At 44.3% G+C, this 23580-nt stretch overlaps 1 protein-coding gene across 1 annotated transcript in view; it reads right to left on the bottom strand.

Moving 5' to 3' along the window:
- Window positions 1-9776: 9776 nt before the first annotated feature.
- Window positions 9777-23580, bottom strand: part of MARCHF4 (membrane associated ring-CH-type finger 4) — a 105719-nt gene continuing 91915 nt past the window's right edge. The window contains exon 4 of the mRNA XM_048309473.1: window positions 9777-18182. Within this exon, the coding sequence (XP_048165430.1) occupies window positions 17821-18182 (362 nt within the window). The 3' untranslated portion in view covers window positions 9777-17820. The remainder of the gene's footprint in view (window positions 18183-23580) is intronic.

The following is a 23580-nucleotide window of genomic DNA, read 5'->3' as shown; positions in this document are numbered from 1 at the left end:
ACTGACAGTGGTAAGAAAGAAATTTGAAGCTAATGTTATACCCACATTCCCATCTTACCTTGTAATGGCCAAATGCTGCAGGGAGCCTGGAACGATGGTTCTGTTTTCAGTGTGCAGTAAGGTTTTAATGTTGTTATGAGAAGTGTTTCTTCTAACTTGATTTTTTGGAGGGAGCTAAGACTTTTAATGTTAAAGTCAATATGTGAAATGGGCTTAAACCTAAAACTGGGACAAAGGAAAAAGAATCCCTGCCCTTGGAGCATGGTTTCTCCTACATTTCCTGAATGTGCAGTCTTTAGGGGCTGGACAACAAGGGAAGGGCTCTTGGAGAGTTCGATGAGTTAAATATGTGATACTTGGAAGGGGTAGAAAGCAAAAAGATGTGAAAAACCCAAATCCCCACCCCATCCTTGCTCTCTGGTTTTTTGAGTGGTCTTTAGTTGAGTTGCAGGTGGAGTCAGAAAATCTGACCCAAATCTTAGGCTGAGTAATGGATTCAGTCCACAGTGGATGCACATGTCTGTACCTATCTGTCACGTCAGCTGATCTGCAGAGACATGCCACATTATCTGCTTCCTGAAGATGGCTTAAAATGCACCGGTGGAAGATTAACCTCCTCTTGCCCTTTGGGCTCAGGGGAGCACAGTGTTCTGAGGAGATACTTACATGGCTCTGACCTAGCTGGCTTTTCTGAGATGCCTAGGGCACTTCTGCATGCTTCTGTTCTGCATGATACAGACATACCTTGAGGCAGCTGGGGCTCACCTGAGCAATAACAGCTCCTTGTGTGTTTCAGTTACTCTTCAAAATTTTTAATCCTTGAGCATCTGGTCTGTCCTAATTTCTCTTCCATTCTTCTCCTGAGAAATACAGGTATGCATGTGGCATCTGTTGCTCACCCTCCTTTGTTTAGATGGAGATAGAGTGTTATTACTATTTGCAAATGGCCATGGCATCTGTTGGAAAGTGCATTCCCCCTTTCAGATCTATTTCTTTCCTTGACTATTTTCCTCTTTTTCTGTAACTGGAAAAGGGGCCTGTTGTTACTTTACTTGTATGTTAGAAGTTCCTTTCTGTAGCGAAACCTTTTGAAACACTATAAGAACCAGGTACTGTAATTTGAAACAAGAGCCCTGTGAGTAAACCTGGTTTGTTCTCCTCTGCTAACTGGATCATGTCTTACCCCTTGATATGTGGTTCCTTTTCAATTATTGAGCTAAAGACCCAGCAATAAGCAAGAGCCATGCACCCTGGATATAACCACCCTCTCTCTAATGTGGGGGTGGCGAGTCACTGGAACAAGTTGCCTGTTGTGGATGCCCCATCCCCAAAAATGTTCAAAGCCAGGTTGGATGGGGCCTGGAAGGCAAAGAGGTTGAAATGAGATGATCTTTAAAGTCCCTTCCAACTCAAACTGTTCTATGATCATAAAGCAGTGGTCTCTGTGTTTACTTCAGCATGTCTAAACTCACTGTTTCCTGTCCCATCCAGCCTGGGAAGCTATGGAAAGTTGCAGCTGCATCATGCTGAGCTGAGCTGGGGTGCTGCAGAGGACTGTTCTCTTGTCCCTCAGAGACTGCAGAGGACTGTTCTCTTGTGTGCCTCAGGAGTGAGGCAGTGTTTAATGAGAGCAGCTGTCATGATCCAATGCACTGATGCCTCCAATTGACTGACAGGCAGTGGGATTGTTGTATTTTTATGGCCATATTAACTAATCACTGCTGATAATTGTTATTCATCATTGTCTTAGATCTGTAGTATGAAGAAGCTTTAGTTCCTCAATTATTACTGTTTGAGGTGAAATGCAAGAACTGCTTAACAATGTGTAAGTAGGATAAAAATGAAAGGAAAGGCTCTTTGTCCCCATCTCTCTGAAAAAGCAGCACCTTTTGCAAGGTCTCCAAACCACATGTGTGAACTGCACTGGCTTTGGAGATTATCTGGTATCCTCTAGCTCTGTTTGTTGCACAAGAAAGTGGTCTTTTGTGGGGTTCCCTCAAAATCCCATTGTGTTGTAGTTGTGCTTAGTCTGTAAAACTTCTGTGCAGACAGAAGACAAAAAGTGAAAAGCACTAATTCCTCCCCTCTGGCTGTGGGCATTTTCTCTCCAGTACAGTGACAACATTTTTTGTGTTTAAATGATTGTGCACTAGGACTCTCCTCTTTTCCCTTCTTCGGAAAGTGGTTCTGGAGTCTAGGATTTCTCACAGTAGAGAGTGCCTTGATCAGCTTCATCTTGTTGGACTTGATGATCCTTGTGGGTCCCTACCAGCACAGAATATTCTATGGTTCTGTCATGCCATCTTTGCTCTGATGGAATCACGACACATGGTTTGTGTCTGGTTTCTCAGAGTCTTTCCATGATCTGCCCACAGGTGCTCAATTTGCCACCACTTTCTGAGCAACTGCTGCTGATTGTTGTCATTCTTTGATTGGCCAACACAGGAAGCATTGGAAGAGTTTGGCTTCTCACTGCATTTCCAAAATCCCTCTTTGTCAGGACTGGTTACAACAAGTCCAAGGAGAACAGACACTCAAGAGCAAAAATGTAACCCATTCATTACAGCTTGGAGAATCTGGACAAAGGACAAAAAGAGCCAAAACCTCCTTAATTTCCTCAGCAATTCATCTCCTTTACTTAGACTACCCCTTCTGATGTTGAGAAGAAAGAAAAGGGGAGAGAGGTGATTAAACAATAAGTTAAAATTACTAGGTCCCAACTCCCAGTGACACAAAAAGATTAATGCATCATGTTGGGGACGCTTCAAACTCCATGCTATGCTCTGCTGCCTCTGTTCTGGGGCTGTTCAAAGTGGAATCTTCTGCCAGTTCAGTCAGTGATGCTGTTAGATTTATTGAGGACTTTGGCAACTAAGTGCTTTCAGACCTGAGAAAGGCTTCATTGTTGTCCATCAGAATTTTAATTAATCAAAGTGGCAGATGGGTAGTATCAGCCTCAAATGCTGGTGTAATTAACTCATTCATTATCATGTCCTCTTGCTCTGTGACGGTTTACAAAGGACATCTTTAATCTAGCTGTCATGATGCTGTCCCCATAGTAGGAGTTAAATGATTTTCATCAGTCTTTACTGTAATTACTCTGTGTCCAGCATGCCATTAGGCAAAAAAGCTGATTTTTGCCAATAAATATGGAGGCCCTCCTTGGCTTTAGACAGGTGAGTAGAGTTTGGCCTGCAAAAATGAGCAGGGCTGGTGAAATTAGAGATCCCTTTGAAAGTCTCTAGAACACACCTTTTTAGGCCCTCAAAACTAGATGTGCAAATTGCTTCAGGACGGTTTTGCTTGCAGCTGACCACTCCTTGCTGGGGTATAGTGCCAGCTTGGGAGGAATTTCTTGGATCTTTCTGAATATGCCCTGCCAAGGTCATTTGAGATGTCCTCATCTCGAATGGATGCCCAGGAAATGCTCCCAGGCTCATCTTGGTAAGTTGTTAACACAGCTTTTGACATGCTTTTGGCCCAGGCTGTCTGCATGAGGGTACCCAGCAAGGTTCAGGAGTTAACACAGGTCAGGAGCAATAGACAGTTTGGATGTGGCCACCCTTTGGCCTTTTTTGCCCTGAGGAGTAAGAGTTTGGGCTTTGCTGAGTCTGTACCAATTGACATTGACACCAGGAGAAGGTCCTGAGCACACTGGAGTAAGTGTTGCTATAGATATACTTATCATGCATGACATTAAGAGTTTGAAGTAGAACCAGAAGTAAAAGAACAAAGAACTTAAATTCTGCGTATCTGAAATATAACCAGTACTCCTCCTCAATCATCACGTGATGCCTGGGAGGATTTCTGACTGCCTTGTGATGGCATCTGCTTCAGGAACTTTGGAGTGACCTGTACAAATGCCTACTTGCAGCCTGGTATGGCTGAAATGGTATTTCCCAGATTGCCTGAAAGGGATGTGAAAAAGCAGAGACTTTGGCCTACTGAGGAAACCTTTTGTCCTGGATGCTCTTCCTAAGAAGTGGGGGGAAGGTCACAGCTTTATCTCAACTGTGGCCCCTTACATGAGGATGGAGGCAACCTCTCCATGGCACTGTCCATCCCAGCTGTGAAGCCAGTGCTTCTCCCCAGCACTGAGGCATCCTAAATAATGAGATCATTCACCTCTAATGTGGTGTCAAGAAGGCAAAGTAAAGAGTTTGTATCTCTGACTGTTGTGTGAAGACTTTACTGCTGCCTGCATGGTTGCTTTCAAAACATTTGTTAGGAACAAAAAACCCATTACAATTTAGACCAAAAACCTCAGCCAAACCAATACTGTGACTTTATTAAGCAAAAGGTTTGGGCAAAGAACAGCTTGGCTGTTCTTAATTAAGATTGTCTTTCCCTGGCAGATTAATTACCCAGAATTCATTGCAGATTCCTGGCACCATGGATGTTATTGATCCAGTCAGGCTGCTAGTTTGTGCTTGCAGGGATCTGCCTGTGATCCTCCTTCCATGGGAATTTGGAGAGGGAGGGATGGAGGGAGCTGGCTGGTAGTTATTAATAGAATTTGGAGCAGGTTTTTTTCCCGTAGCTGATTAAATCAAAATGCTAGACAGTTGCATAATCTTGTGCATCTCAGTAACAGCAGCAAATACCACCACCACCACAAGGCAGAGAAAAGTGTGGAGACAGATGCCAAAAGCAACAGTGGATTTTTTTTCTGGGGAGGTAAAGTAATGGGATTTTTTACACATGTTCAGAAACAGAGTGCTGAGAGCATACTGTGGGTGTTTCAAATGCCTCCTGGGCTGTAGTTTTAGTGTAACATGATGTGTTCAAATCAAGTCTATGGCAAGGAACAGGGTTGCTGGTACCCTTTGATGTGCACATGCAGGTCAGGGCTGATCCCACCAGTGCCAGTGCTTGTGAGCTCAGCCCATGGCCCACTTGCTGGGGGGGGATGGGAAGTCAGTGACATTTGCTCCTGCCCTGCAGGAGAACAGCATGTCTTGGCTTTCCAGAATGGGAGGCTGAGACAGGCTGCAGGTCAAATGATGGGAGAGGAGCATTGCTGTTTGGGTAGCTGAGAAAGGCAGTCCAAGGAATGTCTCCTGGGTAGAGACATCAGTTCCTTGTTGTGTGAGATCATGAGTGATTCCCTTTCACAGATTTGTTACTTTGGAAAATTTAATGGGCACCAGCAGCTTTGGCTTGTTGAGCCTCTCATCTCCTTCAACCTTGCAAATAGTATTTTAAAGCCTCAACACACCTTCATGTGCCTCTTCTTGTTTGCTTTGGTTGTCAGGCAAATGCCTTAGTTAAACATTTTCAGGCATGATTTCTAATCCAGGGGCTATCCTTTAGCATGAGGCTGTGCTTTCCATCAGGCCAGCTTGTTGGCTGTGGTGGCTTTACTTGTTCCATTTTGCCTGGGTACTCAGCCTCTTTCTACCTTTCCTTTTCTGTTTTCTCAAGATTTTTTGCAGGCTTTACACAAGAAAACATCTGAAAGATGCTTCTGTTGCAAGATGTGCTGTAATGATGAGAGTCACAAATAGTGACAGGCATAGGACTAGCTGCCTTGCTGTTTAGAGAACAACTTTTTGCCAGGCTTCATCTACAGCCTTGAAGAATTTGCTGTTTAAAAATGCTGGGTTTCCCCTGAGAGTTTAGAAATTCAGGCCTGAATTTTCAGGAGGTAACAGTAATTTGAGGCCCTAAATTGGCCTAAAAAGCTTTTTTTTTTTTACTTTTAGGAAATGTTGAACAGTATTTTACTTAATGCTTTTCGCAAATTCAGAACATAAGTTGAGAACAGGAGGCAGGTTGCAATCAACAGATGTAATGAGCTGTGGACCCTAAGCACAATTAACTGCAGGGCTGAGAGGTTTGCTAGCTCAGGTCTCATACTGACTGTGGATGGCAGGAGAACCTCACAGCTGCCATAGGTTCCTTCTCCCTTTTTCAGTAAGATAAGTGAAGAAACAACTGCTTTGGGGACCACAGCTTGGGCAGCCTAACTTGTTCCCTCTGATTAATAAAGTCAGGGGAAAGATGACTGATGCAACTGCTGGATACCTGGTACATGCAGAAGAGGGGTGGGTGCTTTTTTCCCAACTTTAGAGATAAGTGTCAATTTAAAATTGAGACAGTGGAGGCCAGTCAAGCATCTCAAATCATACTAGACAACTGTGTAGGCAGTTTGGTGCTGAATACAATTGGGATGAATAATCCCTAGGAGGCACCTATTTTTCTCTAATAATTACTGAGGAAGCTTAGAATTTGACAAGTGGCCTTTAGATGTATAAATTTGGGTGAGCTGTAGCTGTAGATGACTACATTAAATATGTACAAAGGCAGGTGGAAATAGATGGCCTTAAGCATTGCTCAGCTTGCAGAGGTGGTTACTGGAGATTGAGGACAGAGAGAGCTTCGAGGGTCACTCCATGCGCTGTTAACAGAGACAGCTCCAGATCTGGCATCTTTCACCACCAAGAAACCTTATCTGAATGGAAAAGATAAACACATGGATTGTATGTGAAAGTGGCACTCCAGTGAAATGATTTTGCTTCCCTGTACACCAGCTGTAGCTTTGAAAATGATCCATTATGCTCTGACCTGAGACTGCTCTAAGGTTTGATAAGGCTTTAGTGATGCAATAAGGTTCACAGCATTCACAAATTAGAGAAGGCTTGGGCATTAAAAAAAAAGTATATAAAATAAGTGAGTTTATGGATGCCTGTTGTTATTTAATATAACATTATTTATTATTAAATAACCAGGGCACTGTTTACATTGAGTAATCAATGCTTGTTGCCCCAACTAAACCTGAAATGAGAGTGAGCGGAATATTTTAATTATTCTCTCTAAGGTGTGCAACTCTGTGACTGCCTCTTGCCTGGATGCATGGGGTTACTTTTGGCTATTTTTGAGGATGTGAGGTCTTGTTTACAAATGTAACTGACCTTGGTAAGAACTCACAACATTTCAGCTGATCTACTGTAACTGCCTGTCAACAGGGCCTTTTCCCCTGCAGATGCAGGTACCTAACTATGTTTCCACTTTGGCTGATGCCAGTTCATGGGGCAGTAAGACACCGCATGCTAGGAGTCATCTCAGGTGGCCTTGCACTGACTGTGTCTGCCTGAGCAGTGCCACCCCCCACAGGCACATCTTTACACACACAGGCATGACTGGACATAAGTATGCCAATTCACACAAGTTGTTTTTGCAAACATGATGCTTTAAAATTAAAGGCTATTAATTAAATGGGAGGCATGGGGGGGTTTTGGAGGTTGTATGGTAAAAATAGTAATTTTTACAAATCCTGCAGCAAGACAGGCTCAGTTGACCTCACAGAGCTGATCCACTAACTGCTCTCCTGTGCTTTTGCTTAAGGATTGCAAAACCAGAAAAGTACTGAGTACTGAGGAACTGGGAGTACAAAATGCCCCAAGGGCACAGCCCTGATCTTATGTGCCCACTCAAGCCTGAGGAAAAATCCTGCTGATTTCAGTCAGGTTTATGTCAGCCCCTTAGGTGATCTCATTTAAAATTAATAAACTTGTTGTCTGATAGACTTACATTACAACGGGAATTTTACGACTTAATTGCAGACAGTTGTTTGCCATCTTCTTTAGAGATTGGCATTCTCTGGCCATTGAGTGGACAGCTGTTGTACTGCCTCTAGGAGTGGCCAGTAGCTTCAGGATGGGAGGCACTGACTTGCTGCTTGAATTTCTCAAACCAGATTATTTTTTCTTTAAGATTCAGGTAAATATATTCCCATTGAGATTATACCTAAATTCATTGTAGTATAGGTTTTGAAATCTCCCCCCACTTCTAAACCATAATACTTTCATATTTCCAGGGGTTAAAACATCTTCCTGCCATCACCTTGCCTCAAAGGCTTTTTACTCTCGAGCCTGTGATTTTTGCAATTTTGCTGTGAATTTTGCAGCTTGAGCTCAGATCCTAATGTTTGGCAACACTCCTGCCTGTGTGTGAGGGAATCCAGGCTGCAATATCACTCGAACCTCCTAGTTTTACAGACTACCTTACATCTCTGTAGTGCAACCCAGTGTTTCAGTATCCCTCTTCTCTTGAAATCCACTGAGCTGGCAAAGACCACAGCGTGTTACAGCTGCAACAATTCAGCAGAGCCGTGGTTGGCTGGTATAGGAAATTACTTTTGGTCTGAGCAGGTGCAGGGCACACGATGGCTTTTAGCAATGTAGCTGTGTGCACTGAATAAAACTAGCCCTTGGAGGCCACCTTGAATTAGGAATAATACATTTTATAAAGAATCATTGGGTTAGAGGTAAGATGATGGGTACAGTAATTTGTGTTTGTCTAGCCTGGGTGATGCAGGTTTTTGTTAATCAGGGGATATGATCGAGTAAGAAGGTTGTTTGTCAGGCTGCAGTCTGTGAAAGAACCAGTTTTGGTACTGGACTCAGAGAAAGGCTGGTTGGAGAGGGCTCCTTGAAGTCCAGTCTGCCTGTGTTTCATGGCTTCTTCCTCATTTCCCTGAGGATCCTCTAGGGCTTGTCTTGTTCTCTTTATTCCAAACCATCAGTGTTACTGCTGCAGTAATGGATGGCTGCCACCAACCTCTTCACTCCACGTATCTTCCTTCTCTCTACCAGTCCTACCCTTCTCCCACTGTCATATTCCTTCTTCTTCTGTTTAGTCCCCCATTTCTGATTAGCACAGCTGTTTCTTTACAGGCACCTCCTTGTCCTGCCTATTTCCTTTTCTCCATTTGTTCCTTTCTCCCTCTCTGTCTCTCTCTGCATTTCAATAAACTTACTGGAATAGACCTGTATTAAAAAAAAAACCCAACAAAAAAAAGTGAGAGAAGAAAAGGACTTATCTGGTTCCAGGGGAAGGATGAGGAACAGACTCTGCCTAACTCTCCAGAGCAGAATCCTCACATGTGCAAGCATGGGAAAGTTCTGTGATCTTTTGGCACAAGTAGAGTTTTCAGAGCTTCTTGTGACCATCTTCTGGTGAAACACTGTCCCTGCTTTCCTCCTGAGATAGGAGGGCTGTGTGGCTGATGGCACTGGGCTTCTGGGCACATCACCTTGACAAGTGATGCTCTAGGCATTCACCTGGCATCTCAGAAACAAGGGGCAGCCTCAGAAGATGTCCTGGGGTACAGCTTGGCTGCCACGTGCACTCAGGAGAGGAGCTGTGGATCTAGCCTAGCTCCTTACCATCCCCTTCCAACCATGTCATTGGTGATTGCTTCCACTGTCCTCCCTTTCCCTGTGCACACTTGCTCTGAGCATTCCCTGTGTCCTGGTGTTCCCACAGCAACCTGTAGAAGATACAGCCCTGGAGCAGAAGTTGACTCCAGCACCGCTTGGACAGCAGATGTTCTCTGTTGAGGGCAGTTCTGTGCAGTCCCTGGGAAGGACACAGCACATCAGGGTGGGTACTCTGAAAATAGCTGCATGTACTTACCATGCTTGCCTCAAGCTTCTCTCTTGAACATTGAACATAGGGAAGACACTACACAGGAACCTTACAGTGATGTTTGGTACATGATTTTTGCTGTTTAATGCCATAAACAAATGATAAGTCAAAGTGCTAACACATTGTGCAATGCATGCTGAGCCCTGAAATTTTGTTCAAATCTCCTTATGTGAAGTCTTGGCCTCTGATGTGTAAAGAGAAGATGAAAGTTTACTGTGTGAGACCCTGTGTGGATTGTGACCAGAAAGAAAGAGCTTTTATTTGTAGCAAACAAACAAGAAAGAAGGTGAATTTCACAATGTGTTACAATGGAAGAGAGGAAAGGAAAAGATTACCAAGAGTCATGAATTTTATTTTTTTATTATGTATATTTTCATTAGAAAACAATCTTGAACACCCAGGAATAGTTTTCTAATAAACGTAAGCTCATGAAGAGCACTTGGAAGTTTCCGTTCTGGGTTCAGGAGAATGACGGGACAGTAACACAGTCGACATGGTCATTCCTCTTAGTCAACCCCTCCCTTGTGGCTGATTTTTTCTTACATTGCAGCCTTCCCTTCCCCGTGCTTCCTGCCCTGGAGAAAACCACCCCCTCCCTCCCAACCCCACAGACATCTCTGTAGCAGTCTCAAAGAGAGTATTTCTGCATGGACACATCACTGACTCATCTCAACCTTCAGTGAACATAGTGATTCTTGCAGGCCTGAATGAGGACCTCAGCAACAGACCTGAGGGATCCATGCAGAGACACTGCTTCCTCTCCTGGGCAGACCCTGTAGTAGTGAAGGAGGCCTTAGGAGTGATTTCAAAGGGGACTCACATGTAGAAATGCAAAATTTGCCCACTGGGGATGAAGATCCAGGGACGTGTTCTTGCCATCCCTGCTAGCTACCTCCATTCTTGCGCTCAGCCTCTCACGGGCAAAAGTCCTGAAGGGGTTGATGCATAGCTATGGGCTGGTTGTGCTTCTGGAAAGAGGAAGATTTCCTCCCCAGGCCTGGCCTGCATTGCCTACAAAAGGGTTTGTTTATAATGGAGAGCTGATGTATATGAGCTAAAAACACAAGGGAACAAGGCCATTTTTATTTGCTACTGTATAAAGCTGACAAAGATTCTTGCTCTCCTGTCATCAGAGCAAGCTTCACCCAGGTTTACCACCATCTAAAACACAAGTGCTTTGTCCTCACCGTGTTTTTGGCTCAGGTACATCATCCACTGTAGTTACCCTGAGGCTAAGAAACAAAGGATTCCCCATGCCATTATCCCACAGCTTGACAGCAGTGAAGGAGATGCTTGAAAGCAGTTGCTCTTCTGGATCAAGAAGCGAAACTCCATGAAAAAGGCTTCTGCTGGCCACATCAGTCTAGAGGGATGGGAGGAAGGTTTGTGTGCCTATTATCAAGGAGTAGAAGGGCTGTCCCATCTCAGAGAGATGTTCTACCATTTGGTAGCAATGAATCACCCCTTTCCAAAGGAAAGAGAAGATTATGGAGCAGTGAGTGAAAGGGGAGGGGAAATATAATCTTTTAAGAGCACAGGTACTAAGATCAGCTGGTCAGAGAACATTGATTTTTGTCTCTCTAGCTGGAAAATAAGATCAGGTGGGTTAGTTAGAAGTCTGTTCATCCTTATAGGAAAAAGAACCTCTGTAAAGTGTAGTAGAAAAACTCCCAGAGAAGTGTGACAGGCTGGATTTTAAAGAAAAGCTGTCCTGTGATGAAGGCCAAAGAGCAGAGTAGCTCTCTCACCAACTTGAGCTGTGAAAGGGTGAGACAGGTCACTTGCAGGGCCATGATGGGCATGTGCCATTTTTGTGATTATTAATATCATAACCTATATCAGCTGATCAAAGTTGCCCAACAGTGACTTGCTAACAACAGGTGGTGATCCTGCCACAGAGGAGTGCAGCTGGAGGCAAACAGCCTGATGCCAGCTATCCCATCCAGAAGGGAGTTCTGGTGCTCTGGAGAAGGCTACACTCTAGGAAGTCTCCTTGAGCAGACTCAGTCACTGAGACTTTCTTTGAGCAATCAGGGAACTGAATGTGATGTCCTAATTCTGTTTGGCAAAGCACATCTTGATGCATAACATAACATATAAAGGAGCATCTTCCCTTAGTACCTCTTCTCTACTGTTACTTACTTCTTTAAGACTTGGGTATCAGAACCCTCCTTTTTTTCTTTTTTTCTTCCTTTTCAAAATAAGAAATATGGGAAAAATACTGACAATGTGGCTTGGAAAAGAATTTCTGTCTGGGTTCTTGTCCCATTCAGAAATCCATCTCTTTTCAAACAGTTGTGATGGCAGGTGTTTGTGCTTTTGCATCATTGTGCTTGTTTGAGTATGGCTCAGGTAAGTTTGAGGGGTCTTTAGTCTGTTTCCTGCTGCTGGAGCTGAGTGTCTGCTTTCCACATACTTCTGTCTTAATTAAATGCTACACAATAATGAGTGTGAACCAAAGATAGCCCGAAAGTAGCATAAAAGCATTTCCCTCTTCTGTCTTCTCTTTGCCTGAAGTAAAACCCTAAGTCGCATTTTCCACACAGCAACTCCCTAGCTCCTGTCAAGACTTATTAAAAAATCAAGTATTCTTTCAGGTTTATTTAGGTTTTTTTCTCTATGTTTTCAGGATAACATTTATAAATATATATGTGTATGTTTACATATATTTTATCTTGCAATTCCATTTCTGGAAGAAAAAAACATCATTCTTTCATCAAAGGAGAAATTCACCCACTGACCTGGAGGTAATTTGAATAATGAACTAAGATAGTGTTAGATGTTTGTGTAAACAGCACAGAACCATCACATTCTGCTCTCCTTGCATCCAACATGATAGATGTGAGATCAAAGACTACCTGCAGTAACTGCTGCATGTCAGACTTGCAATATTGAGGGAAATATTCCTAGAGCCACTGGTCCATTGCTGCCAAATGGAGGAAACCAATTGGTGTTTTCACCATATTTCCTTCAATATGTAAGAAATGGTGAAGGTCAATGCAACAGGCTCCTACACTTGCTTGTCCCCTCAGGATTCGAATGTCATTGTTTATCAGTGGAATGAATTTGCCTGTCTGGAAACATGAAGGATGTAGAAGACTTAAAAACTAGTCTGGGAGGAATTCTCTGTCTGCTCAGGAGATCTTCAGGGCCAGAGTCGAGGGATGGCAGAGGGGATGAGGCATCTGTTGCCTCAAGAATGAGAAGGAGCAGTCACAGGGGAGGTGACAGTGGAGGCGAGATCAGGATACTCAGCCAGTAGTCACTAAGGCAATTGCACTGCTGACTGTTCTCCTCCAAGTGCTTGACCAACATAAAAGAGTTAAAAGGAAGGAATAGGTCTTCTGACCATGCATTCTCACAAGGAGATGCACAGGAATCCTGGTGGATGAACCACAGGTTGGAGGTACTAATGGTGCAGCCTCATCCTACACTGAAGAGCAGTAGTGGTTTGCTAAGTCAAAACAATCTTTTTCTCTCAAGGAAAGCAAAGAGAGGATGCTTGAATGACTGACCACCACTTGTGGACAGAGGATGGTCTTCAAAACTGGAAAGCCTTCAGAACTGTCCTCCAGCTACAGCCATTGGCTCTGGTGTTTTACTGCTGCCAGATCAAGGGCTTTGAGAAGGGCCAGGGACCTAGCAGGCATGAGTAGTATTTTCCTGTCTCCCTGAGTGAAAACAGGACAGCCGACACTTCTCTTGACTCAAATCTAAGGCTGCTGAGTTCCTCTTTCCTTGGGTTGACCATTTCATCATAGTAAGGTAAAACAAGGACCTCTTCATCATCTTGCTTGGGAAACCACAACAGGGAACACACCCAATTTGGTTGAAAAACAGCCAATAATTTCTTACATTTTAAACTGGAAATCAAGTGTTATCTGGGTTTATGGGTTTTGCCAGCATTAGTGGTTTGTTTGTAGCAACCAATTAACAGCAGGCACTGAGATTGGCAAAGTAAATATATATCAAAGACTGAGAGTTATAGAGTTTGGCTTATTGATAAAGACTCTTAATAGTCCCTGTGTTCTCTGATGACCCTTGGGTTAGAGCATGTGCTTGACCCCTTGCAGGCACAGAGGAAGAGGGTTTGAACTTGGCAGTGAGTATTTACCAAGAAACGGGATGGCAAGAATGGAAGAGCTGTGGAAGCTGGAGGCCAGCACTGATGTTTTGGTAGGCAAGAATAGCATTGGCAACTGACACAGAGCAAAACACCTCTGAAGAGCATAACCAGAAAAGCATTACCAGAAAGACCTGTCAAAGCTGACAGAAAATCAGGGAACTGGCAGAAATCACAAGATTGAGCAGGACCATACACACACGATTTCCGATGATGGCTGAACACAGTCCTCCACACTGACCACCCCCAAACAATGCTGGAGGACCACAAAGCCCAAGAACTGAGGGGTCTCCACAGTGATAGGACCCAGAATTTTCTCCACTGGGAGAAACAGCTGCCAAACTCTGCAAGCTTTGTTTGTCAGTGGAAGGTGATCTGACAGCTTTGTAACACAGTACAGAGAACGTCTCTTCAGGGACCTAGCAGACATGACCAGAAGAAAGACATGGGGAAGAAGAGATGCCTCTGTAGCATGGCTCTGCCCCATCTCTTCTATCTGCTAGAATCACCAGTACAGAACTTATTTTTCATGTCTCGGGAGCGTACTGTCTCCATTTGCACCTTTGAAAGTCCTGCATAGTAGCACAAAGGGGACGGCACAAGGAGATTGTGGGAGATGAGAGAACTGTGCTATGGAAGGAAGAGATCCTCGTCAGTATTTCTGCCATCAAAACGTTGGGGAGGAAAGAAAAAGGGAATTCAAAACCCCAACCCCCACACTAAATTTGCACTTGTTCTCTCAGGCTGGCAGCCTAGAAGTTTGTAAACTCAGAAGTACCTTGTTCTGGAATAAACTGCTCTGAAAACAGTTTCCAATGGCTTCCCCGAGTTTGCTTTGCTGGTGGCAGCCCTTTGGCTCCATGCTGGCACATGTATGAAGCTCTTTGAACAAGTTTTGACCTTCCTTTAGCCCCTCTGCCCATCAAGCCAGCTAATGACATGCTTCGTATTGCACAGAACACATACAATTGACAAGTTCATAGTGTTGTTTAAATATTAAACAGTCTAGACAGGCTTTTGAGTCTTACGCCACTGTGAAAAGGCTCAGACCATGCCCATCTCTGAAACTGGGCTGCGGGATCATTTGCACAGTAAGACAGACAATAAGACTTGTATACATTGCCATGCAACAGAATAGACCCCAAACCGCCAGCCCTAAGTGGAAAGTTTATTTCTAAGCACAATATATGGAAAAAACAAACCAACAAACCCCACAGATATAGAAAACGTTGTAGCAAATCCCTGGTCAAGTAGGACTTCATGTCTGTCACTACCCTGCACCTCACAGCCGCTTAAAATGTCATGCAATGGAGGACAGGGCACTCGGACGACAGCCTCCGCTTCAGATCAAGGAGGGTCTCCAAGCAGGAGAAGGCCGATGGAACTCCCGCTGTGATTCAGACTGCAACCAGCAAAAGGGCAGCGCTGCTCACCCCCACCACACACTTCGTGGCTACCGGTGGTAGACTTAGCACTTCAACAGGCTTTACCAACGTGGATTCTCACAACACCCCTGTGAGGTAGGTACGTATTGTTATTCCCCCTTTGCGTGGAGGCGGGACTGAGCCAAACAGCCCAAGGCTACAGAGTCAGTGGCAGAGCTGGAGTGAGAGTATGCAGAGTCCTGTGTGCTCAGAGTACACCACTCTTCCACAGCAAGTTGTGCTTCTGACCTCATAAAATTTTATGTTAGCCAAATTAAAGGAATTTGACTTCTCCATTTTAAATGAGTGGAGGGCAGGGAGGGAAACGACATCATGGGTGACAGCTGTCCCTTCATCTGTGTATGCTTCCCCCTCCCCAAAAACACTATTATTACTCATCTCTTGGAATGAGGACAGCTTCCAGAACAGGCATAGGGGTGAGAGGCTGCTGTGATTGCTCACTTTGGCCAGGTTTCTCTCCACTGAAGCAGTTCTTCCAGAGATCACTCATTGTAACACCTTCCTTCTGGGGGTAGCTACTTTCAGAGATGACTGGAACTGCCCCTTCCCTCTCCCTCTGCCCACCACCATCTCTTTTCTCCCCTCTGCCAAAAGCACTCTTTGGTAGATAGTAAATCTGGTCAGATAAAGGTACAGTGGCCTCAGAAACCATGCTGTTTCACATTGGTCCTCAGCAAGTTGACTTTCTTGGACGGTGTTTCACCTCCCACATTCTCTGCCAGAGAAGTACCTGTTCTGTTGCATTCTGATATTTAAAGGGACACTGTCAAGTAATCAAGGTGAAAAACATGACCTTGCCTTAAGCTGCTAACCTGCATCTTAAACGTTGCAGAATGGCTGCCATGTTCAAACACAGAAGCTGAAGTCTGACACCTTCTCCGGTCCAGAAACACCTGACCTGTGACAGCCTGGCTGCCATAGGAGCTGGTAGCCCACATTTTCCCTGTCTCCACAGAAGCTGTGAGAAGTGCTGGTATGATGATGGAGGGCAGCTGCATTCAGCCATTGTGCAACGTTGCTTGGCACTGCTGCTAAATGGATGCAGTTTGGCTGAAGTCCTTATCTTGATTTTGGGGGGAGCTGGGTTCAGGCTTGATCACTATGGGGTCATTGTTTTGGGATAGCTGAGCTTTTGCTCCTCAATTAGCTAACCTCCATATTTTTAGGGTTCCTGCTCTTATGCTTCCTTTGTGGCAGCTGCAAAATAACTCAACCCCGTAGAGTTGGGACATACCCTCCATAGAATGAGGACAGTCAGCAGGAAATCAGAAATATGGATTTCCTTCTGTCGCAGAAGAAAGGTGGGGAGGAGAAGGACAGGGATGGTGAAAGGAATGGGGTGAGTGGAGAGAACCATACGTGCCCAAATGGAAAAGGACAAAATCGGTAGGGAAAGAAATTTTATTTTCAAGCTTGTAAGAGAATATTACAAACAATGGAGAGTAAAAAAAGCCCAAACCCTAAAAACTATTTAAAAAGTACTTGACAGTGTCCCTTTAATATCCACAAATGATTCAGCCATTGTGCATTGAAAGAGAATGTTCCTGAAGAGCAACCGATACCTTCGAGGATATATCCCAGAGAAGGAGGCTTATTAGAAGTGCTACACAGTCAGTCAGCAACTGTGCTCCCTCTTCAGACTAACTCTCTTTTGGATGATTGAATGGAATAGACTCTGTAATAAACTAACAGACTGGATGTGAAAGGATCAGCCTACAAGACTGAGTGAGACTGTTGCAAATTGAGCAGCAGGGATACAGACACCAAAACAAAAAAGTACATCTCTAAATGCATGAGTGTCTGAATCAGCAAGGGAGCAGAAACCCACCAAAGATGGGTCAGCTTCTTGTGATTGGAGTAGAATGGAAGGAAATTAACCTGGAATGTCTGCATGGAAAATGATGTGTGTGGGTGGCAAGGTTTAGATGCTGGATTTGGGGTTACGAAGGCATGAATCACACCAGTACTTGTGCTTGAAACACCTGCGAAACGTTTGTACAAAATTTGCCAAAAATGCCTATACGTCGAATAAAGGTCATGGAGCGCCCTCCCCCCTCCCAGTTCTACCCTCACAAACCCCTTGTCAGGAACATTATGAAAAAAACAGGCTTTTTGGTGAAATTTGGGTATGCCTGGATTTTGTTAAGATTTTCTTAGTGAGATGATTCAATCTCTCTTCTGTAAATCAATACTGAAAAATCCCCAGCCATTTCACTTCAGATACCCCATGGTAAATCAAACAAGGCTCCAGTGACTCATGAAACAAAACAACTCATAGCCCTGGTTAATCGGAGTCTGGAAAATAAAACCACTCCAAATATTTCGTTCCCTTCCACGTTTTCATAAATCTCACACTACGTGTGTGTTTGTGTGCGCGTGCGTGTGTGTACGGGGGGTGTGCACAGAGCGTTACCTATTCCAGGTAATAGGATTTGTAAGACATGCTAAACTGTCTGTTCCTCTGCTTCCCCAGAACTCTGCCTACTCAGTTTGTAGTCTGTATTGCACTTGTTTTGTTGGTTTTTTTGTGATTTGTGTTGTTATTTTTTTTCTTTTTTTTTTTCTTTTTTTTTTTAAACAGGCTGGAAAACATTAACCTCTTTAGCATGAGTGTGCAGCTCTCCCTCCACCTGCTTTTTTTCCTCAGCTGGCCAGGTGCCGCCTCTTATATCTTGTGCAGTTACTGAAAAAAGAAAAGGAGAGAAGAAAAAAAAAAGAAAAAAGAAAAGGAAAGAGAAAGAAAAAGGCACACCATGCTCCTCTGCTTTATGAGTTCTTTGTCTCCTCCGCTTCGTGTTAAGGCCTCCTGAATTCCTCGGCTCAGACCGTCGTGACTCTCATGACGAGCTCTCTGTTACTACTAGACTGACTCCTCTGTTCGTGAGGCCTCAGGTGGCTGAGTATATGCAGGATGGTATAAGCACAGTGGTGGTCAGAGAGGGTGCCTGTGGCATGGCCGGCAGCCCGTGCCCCGCTGTCGGCTGGAGCGGAGTTAGTGGCTGTACCACCAGCGGAGGACGAGTGGGTGGTTTGGGAGGAGGGGCGCTGATTTGTCCTGGTCCCTGTTTTTTGCTCCTCCATGTCCTTTGTTTTGTCATAGTTCAGCACTTTCCACTGCTGATTGACCGCCTGCCACCGTTTAAAAATCCGGTAAACCGAGGGCCCTTCGTGTATTATTAGACCTGGAGGGAAGGGGGGAAGAAATAAACATAAAACACAAACAAAACTTTAGAAAGAACCATAAACCTACCCCAGCATCTTCCCCCAGTTAACTGGTTAAGCTCAGCTCTCCTTCAGCCAGTGCTTTTTCAATGATAAATCCTGTATTTTAATTACTTACAGGCAGAGCACTGGTGCTCCTCCTTTGCTGGATCCCCTTTTCCCTGAATTAAAGGGATTTCAGTTTTATCTCAGCCATCGATAAATGGATCGTAAATGGAGCACAGTGAATTATGCTCTTACAGCAAAAGAGTATCTGTTTACCAACAAATGCCCAAGGTTTATCTCTCACTGGGCTAATTTTGCATGCTGCATAGGCATGATTCACTGAGCCCAGACGTGTGTTTGGAGGGGGTGTAACTGGAGCTGACGTGGCAGTGACGGCTGCTGCACCAGTGCCGAGTGTGTGCACAGCCCATATCTCTCCCCACACATACAGCAGCAGAGCAGACACACACGTGGAGGCCAGAGGCAGCAACTGAGTGGAAAAAAAGTCTGTCTATACCCTGAAGTAGTTTGTTACCCAAGGCAAAGTTTTGCTCACCTGCAGAGCAGGTACCTCATCAAATGTCATTGCCTCCTTTCAAGGGGGAGCTCAGCACGCTTGACAGAAAGGGCAGAGGAGTTCCCAGTGTGTGCAGAGTGTGCAGGCAGTGCCTGTGTCCTGCTGCCCACCCAAATGCACAGAGCTGATGTCTGGGGATGGCTCTGGGCTGTAGGACACCGCACTGCTAATGGTCTCTGTGTTCATAAGAGAAGGAGCAGCTCAGGCCCTTCAGTAACCCAGCAGTCACCTTGTCTCCCAGCTATCTCCATCATCCTCCCCACCCTTGCAAGAGAACTAAGGAATTGAATAATTTTAGTTGCTTGGATGATGACAGTACTTGAGTATTAAGCTCTGTTATTATTATTGGAGTTGCCAGACTGTGGCTAGACTCTTCGGAAGCACTAGTGGCTGCAACACAGGTCTTCTTCTCCACTGGCTGGAGGAAGCTGCAACATCTGTAGACTGGCTTAGCTGGCACACTGTAATATAACTCACAAGCTTTGCTAGAGAATGGGATTTATGTGCAATGAGGGGGCTCTGAGTGTCCTTGCTTTGCAGCCATCTGTCTCTTACGAAAGTGCCTTTGTGTCCCACAGAACTGAAGCCAGACTAGAAGGTAGGACTGGGTGAGCTAGCACAGGGATGGCTTCATTGTCCTTCATGATGATGGTTTCACCATTCTGGGTCTGGATCATTATCAAAAACATTTCTAAGAAGAGTAGCTCTCTTGCCTTCCTGTTGCAAACATAAAAATACAAGAACAAAAGACTCACAAGAATCAAAACTGTGCCTAAACAAAGGGGCTGACTTGACCAACGACGTGTAGAGAGATGATGGGCACCACAGAATAAAGTGGTTTACAGCTATTTCTGATTAATCAAATGCTACAGCTTCACCCATCACCTACCTTTTCCAGATAGTTCTAGTTTCTGATGGCAGATGATTACTGGAATAAACCTGTGCTTCATCAGACCCCACAATATCTGAAGGTTATCTTACCCTTAGGGCTGATCTCCCCATCATTCACTGATGGGATGCAGCCACTTGGTTTCTTAGGGTCAGCATCTGATGCTAAAGTGTTTAAATCACTGCTTCACTACAGACTGAGTTTCCAGCCTCCCTGGTTTAAGGCATAACTAGGAGCCCTGCTGACCTGATCACAGATGAGCTTCGGGGGGACTCTCACATTCACTGAAATGGGGTGCTGAGCCTGGTCACTGGCTGTAGAAGTAACTCCACTGGATAGCTTGTATGCAGATCTGACTATTTTGGGATAGGGAATGATGTAGGGCACTACAGTATGAGAGAGCTCTACTCTGTATCCTACAGGCCACTGAGATTGCACAGCTGTAACCCTGCAGTGCTGCTGGCTTTTCATAACCAAACCCTGTGATGTCATAACAGAAAAATGTGGGGTTTCCTCCCTGCTTTGAAACACGGTTGAGAATTCTGACGTGGTCTGATCAAAGCATCAACCATAAAAAGCAGGACTTAGAGAAAGCCTGTATGCAGATCCAGCCACAGAGACAGAGCTTTGAAGCAGGCCTGAAGTGGATCAGCCCATGACAAGGGACATTAGACATATATTTAAATGAGCTGTCTGATCTGTAATGAATGAAATTCCACTCTGATAATGACAGAGCCAGTGTTTCTCAGAGACCACTTTAAGCCTGGGATAAAAGAGCCGAAATCAAATGTTTTCTCTTTGGCTGTAGAACATTCTCCATAGAATCAAATCCATTCTACAAAGTATTAAACACCGAGCCAGGATTGTAAATCTATTCTTAATTACCTTATCACAAATATTTAACACGCAGCCTGATTCAAGAGGGCTGTTTATAAAATTCTTGTTTGTTTGCCTTCTAATTATAAATGTTTATGATCTTATGCAATTAACTGTGTGATGCTGATGGATGGGTTGCTGAGTCAACTGAGCAGCTGTTTTCTTAGATAGTTTTGGTTTCCAAATATTTATAAAAGTACAAAATAACTTGTTTTCATCTGTATTTACTGGGCTCTAAATTACTTATCGATTTCCCAGTGTCAAGTTCAGGAAGCTGTAAAATTAAGAAGGAACCAAGTGGAGGGGTGGGCATGGAAGCGGAAGTAACAGTGATTCATTTACAAGAGGAAGTGCCAAGAGCAAGCAAGAGTCTATCAGTTAATATCAAGCTTCAGGATGCTTAATGCTCTCATCAAAACAAATTTAGTCTGCCTCAGATAAATTAGATTTGAATTCCTACACTCAGCTCCGTGCATCCCCTAACAAAAACACCCCTCCCTCAAGAATCATTCTTGTCGACAGAGGTGAAGTTTTCAATTTAAAGGCCAGAATTCGGTGGGAAATCCTTCAGGAAGGACTGTATTCAACTCAAGGTGTCCATTTAGAAGCTATTATTCCATAAGCCAAATCCTCTGAGTGTGTAAGACTGCATGTTGGTGTGAACTTCTCTCTTTGTACAGTTCTAAACAGAGAAATGTCTGTATCACAGCTTCAGATGAATACTGGGAGTGTCCTGGTCCTTTTCCAATCCTCTCCATTTTATCTCGCCCTCTTCTGCTTCAAAAAATCTGTTCTCAGTGGATCCTCTGTGAAAACCATCCTCTTCAGAAGGAAAATTTCTGTGAGTTGTACACAAAATTTGCTAGTCCAGATTGTTGCCTTGTTCATGAAATCCCTAGTTTGTGGTGTTGGTGAAATGAAACTCCCATGGAATGTGGGCACTGATGATGTGCTGCTCTCATTCCCATTTTGTCATGTAGAGATCTGGCTGGACCAGCACTGGATGAAATTCCTTGATTTGAAAATCTCTAAAAGCTGCAATCTCTTGGGATTAGACGAGACAGAGGTGAATTGGGTCAGTGGGGTTGTAAGAAAACTGATCAAGAGAAAGGTCCTCAGCTCAAGGGCCAGAAGGGCTGTTGGAAGAACACTGGCAGATGTAACAAGGGAATTGGGTTCATGTCTCTGGATGGGGAAGCAGGGATCAGCTGCTGTACCACCATCCCGTGAGATTAACCCAGGGGGTTGTGAGCCTCCAATTTAAAGTAACTTTGGAGCAGCAGTTTCCCAGAAATGACATGCAGTGAACTCCTGAACATGGTCAGCCTATGCTGCCAAGTGATATTTCCCCCAGAACTTTCAGCCTCAAATTAACCTTCCTCTTATTCCAACACTTGCCATGCACTCTCTTGAAAGAAACGGGTAAATTCTTGGGGCAGGATCTGTTTCACCTGTTTGCCAGTAAAGAAAACCACCAAAACAGGGCTTCTGCTGACAGTGGGTGGCACCTCACCCCTGCACAGACACTCATCTACAGGAGGAAAAATGACAGTCCATTCCAGCCAGTTACCTTCTCAAAAAGCCCCTGTCCTGTCATCTCTTGTTTCCACCTTCAGCAGAACATCACTTTGCCTTTTTGTTTTCCTTTTCAAATGCAATTTCATCTCAGCCAGACAGCTGCCATGCTTCAGCCTGTTTCTGTTGCTTTCATTATTGGGTGTCAGGGGAAGATTATGGCAGCTGTGATCAAAGCTTAATGTTTGCTTCCGCAGCAGTGGTGACTCAGGCCAAGGTAAACCAAGCTTTCTGGGAGATAATACTTTCATTGCCAGGCTTTCTCTCCATTGACATCATTGCATACACAAACCCTTCCCTCCCTTTCTGTGAATTCCTTTATCTTTTGTGACAATCTCAAATTTCTCCACTTTTGTTTCTGAAGCTCCACCAGCTCAGCCCTCATTTATCTTTCTGCCTTAATCTTATCCTATTTGCTCCATCCTTGCTCACCTTTTATCTTGACCTAAGAGCAGGAAAGTGGCTGATGATAAACCAGGAAAAGAGAGCCAGAAGGATCTGTTCCAGGAAATACAGGAACAGGGGTACCTAGTATCTGGCACCCCTCACCATTGTGCCCAGGTCAGTTCCAGCTGAGTATGACAAGTTCTTTGAACAACCTGGCATACTTAGATGTTCCTGTGGCTGACACTCAAGGCTGCAGAGCTGTACTCTTCAGGAAAGGAGGAAGAGGGTGAACTGAGGAGCAGGGAGAGGTAGTTTTGTAATCGAAAACAACATCATGGCATCAATGGGACTCTGCACTAGGGCTGATTTGCAGGAGAGTTGTGAGCCCCGGAGCTGACCAGGCTGGGAATGAGGTAATGTCCTTCTTCTCCTCAATCCTGTTCATCATCTCCAGAACCTCTTCATTTCATCCCCTTTTTCTCCAAGTGAGCTCCCCAGCAGGGTGCAGTCCCCAGACCAGAGAGGCGCAGAATCAGCACTGTAACATCTCACCTGCCTTTTGATTCCCTGATGAAATAAACTGATATGTCACAGAATTGCTGTCTTCAGCAGTGTGACTGCCTGGTCTAGCTTGTGTTTGGGATTCTGATTTCTCATCCTAAGGGTAATACTTTGCACTTCTCTTATTCAATTACATCTTGTTGATTCCTCCAATTTGCCAAGATAATTTCAAATTTGAAATGCTGATCTGATCCTCCTAAGTGCTTGCAGCCTTTCCAAGCTTAGTGTCATCTGTGAATTTTGTAACAGCACATCCTATTTAATTATCTAAGTCATTAATAAAAATATTGAAGAGAGCAGAGTCCAAAAGACTCTCTGCTTGAAATGTGTTTCCAGTTTACAGCACACCACTCACAACTACTGAGAAAGCAGTTTCTTCATTGGCTGTACACCTGCATTAGAGTTATTTAATCTAGAGCATGCTTCTCTGGTAGGAGAATCCAAAGGCAAAGCACCAAGAGCATTGTCCAAGTCACAGCACAACAAACTAACAGCTTCCTTCTTAGCC

This window comes from Corvus hawaiiensis, chromosome 7 (assembly GCF_020740725.1).
Source record: "Corvus hawaiiensis isolate bCorHaw1 chromosome 7, bCorHaw1.pri.cur, whole genome shotgun sequence".
Taxonomy (NCBI): domain Eukaryota; kingdom Metazoa; phylum Chordata; class Aves; order Passeriformes; family Corvidae; genus Corvus; species Corvus hawaiiensis.
Note: the sequence above shows the minus strand (reverse complement) of the source record. Positions and strands in the feature narration are given on the sequence as shown.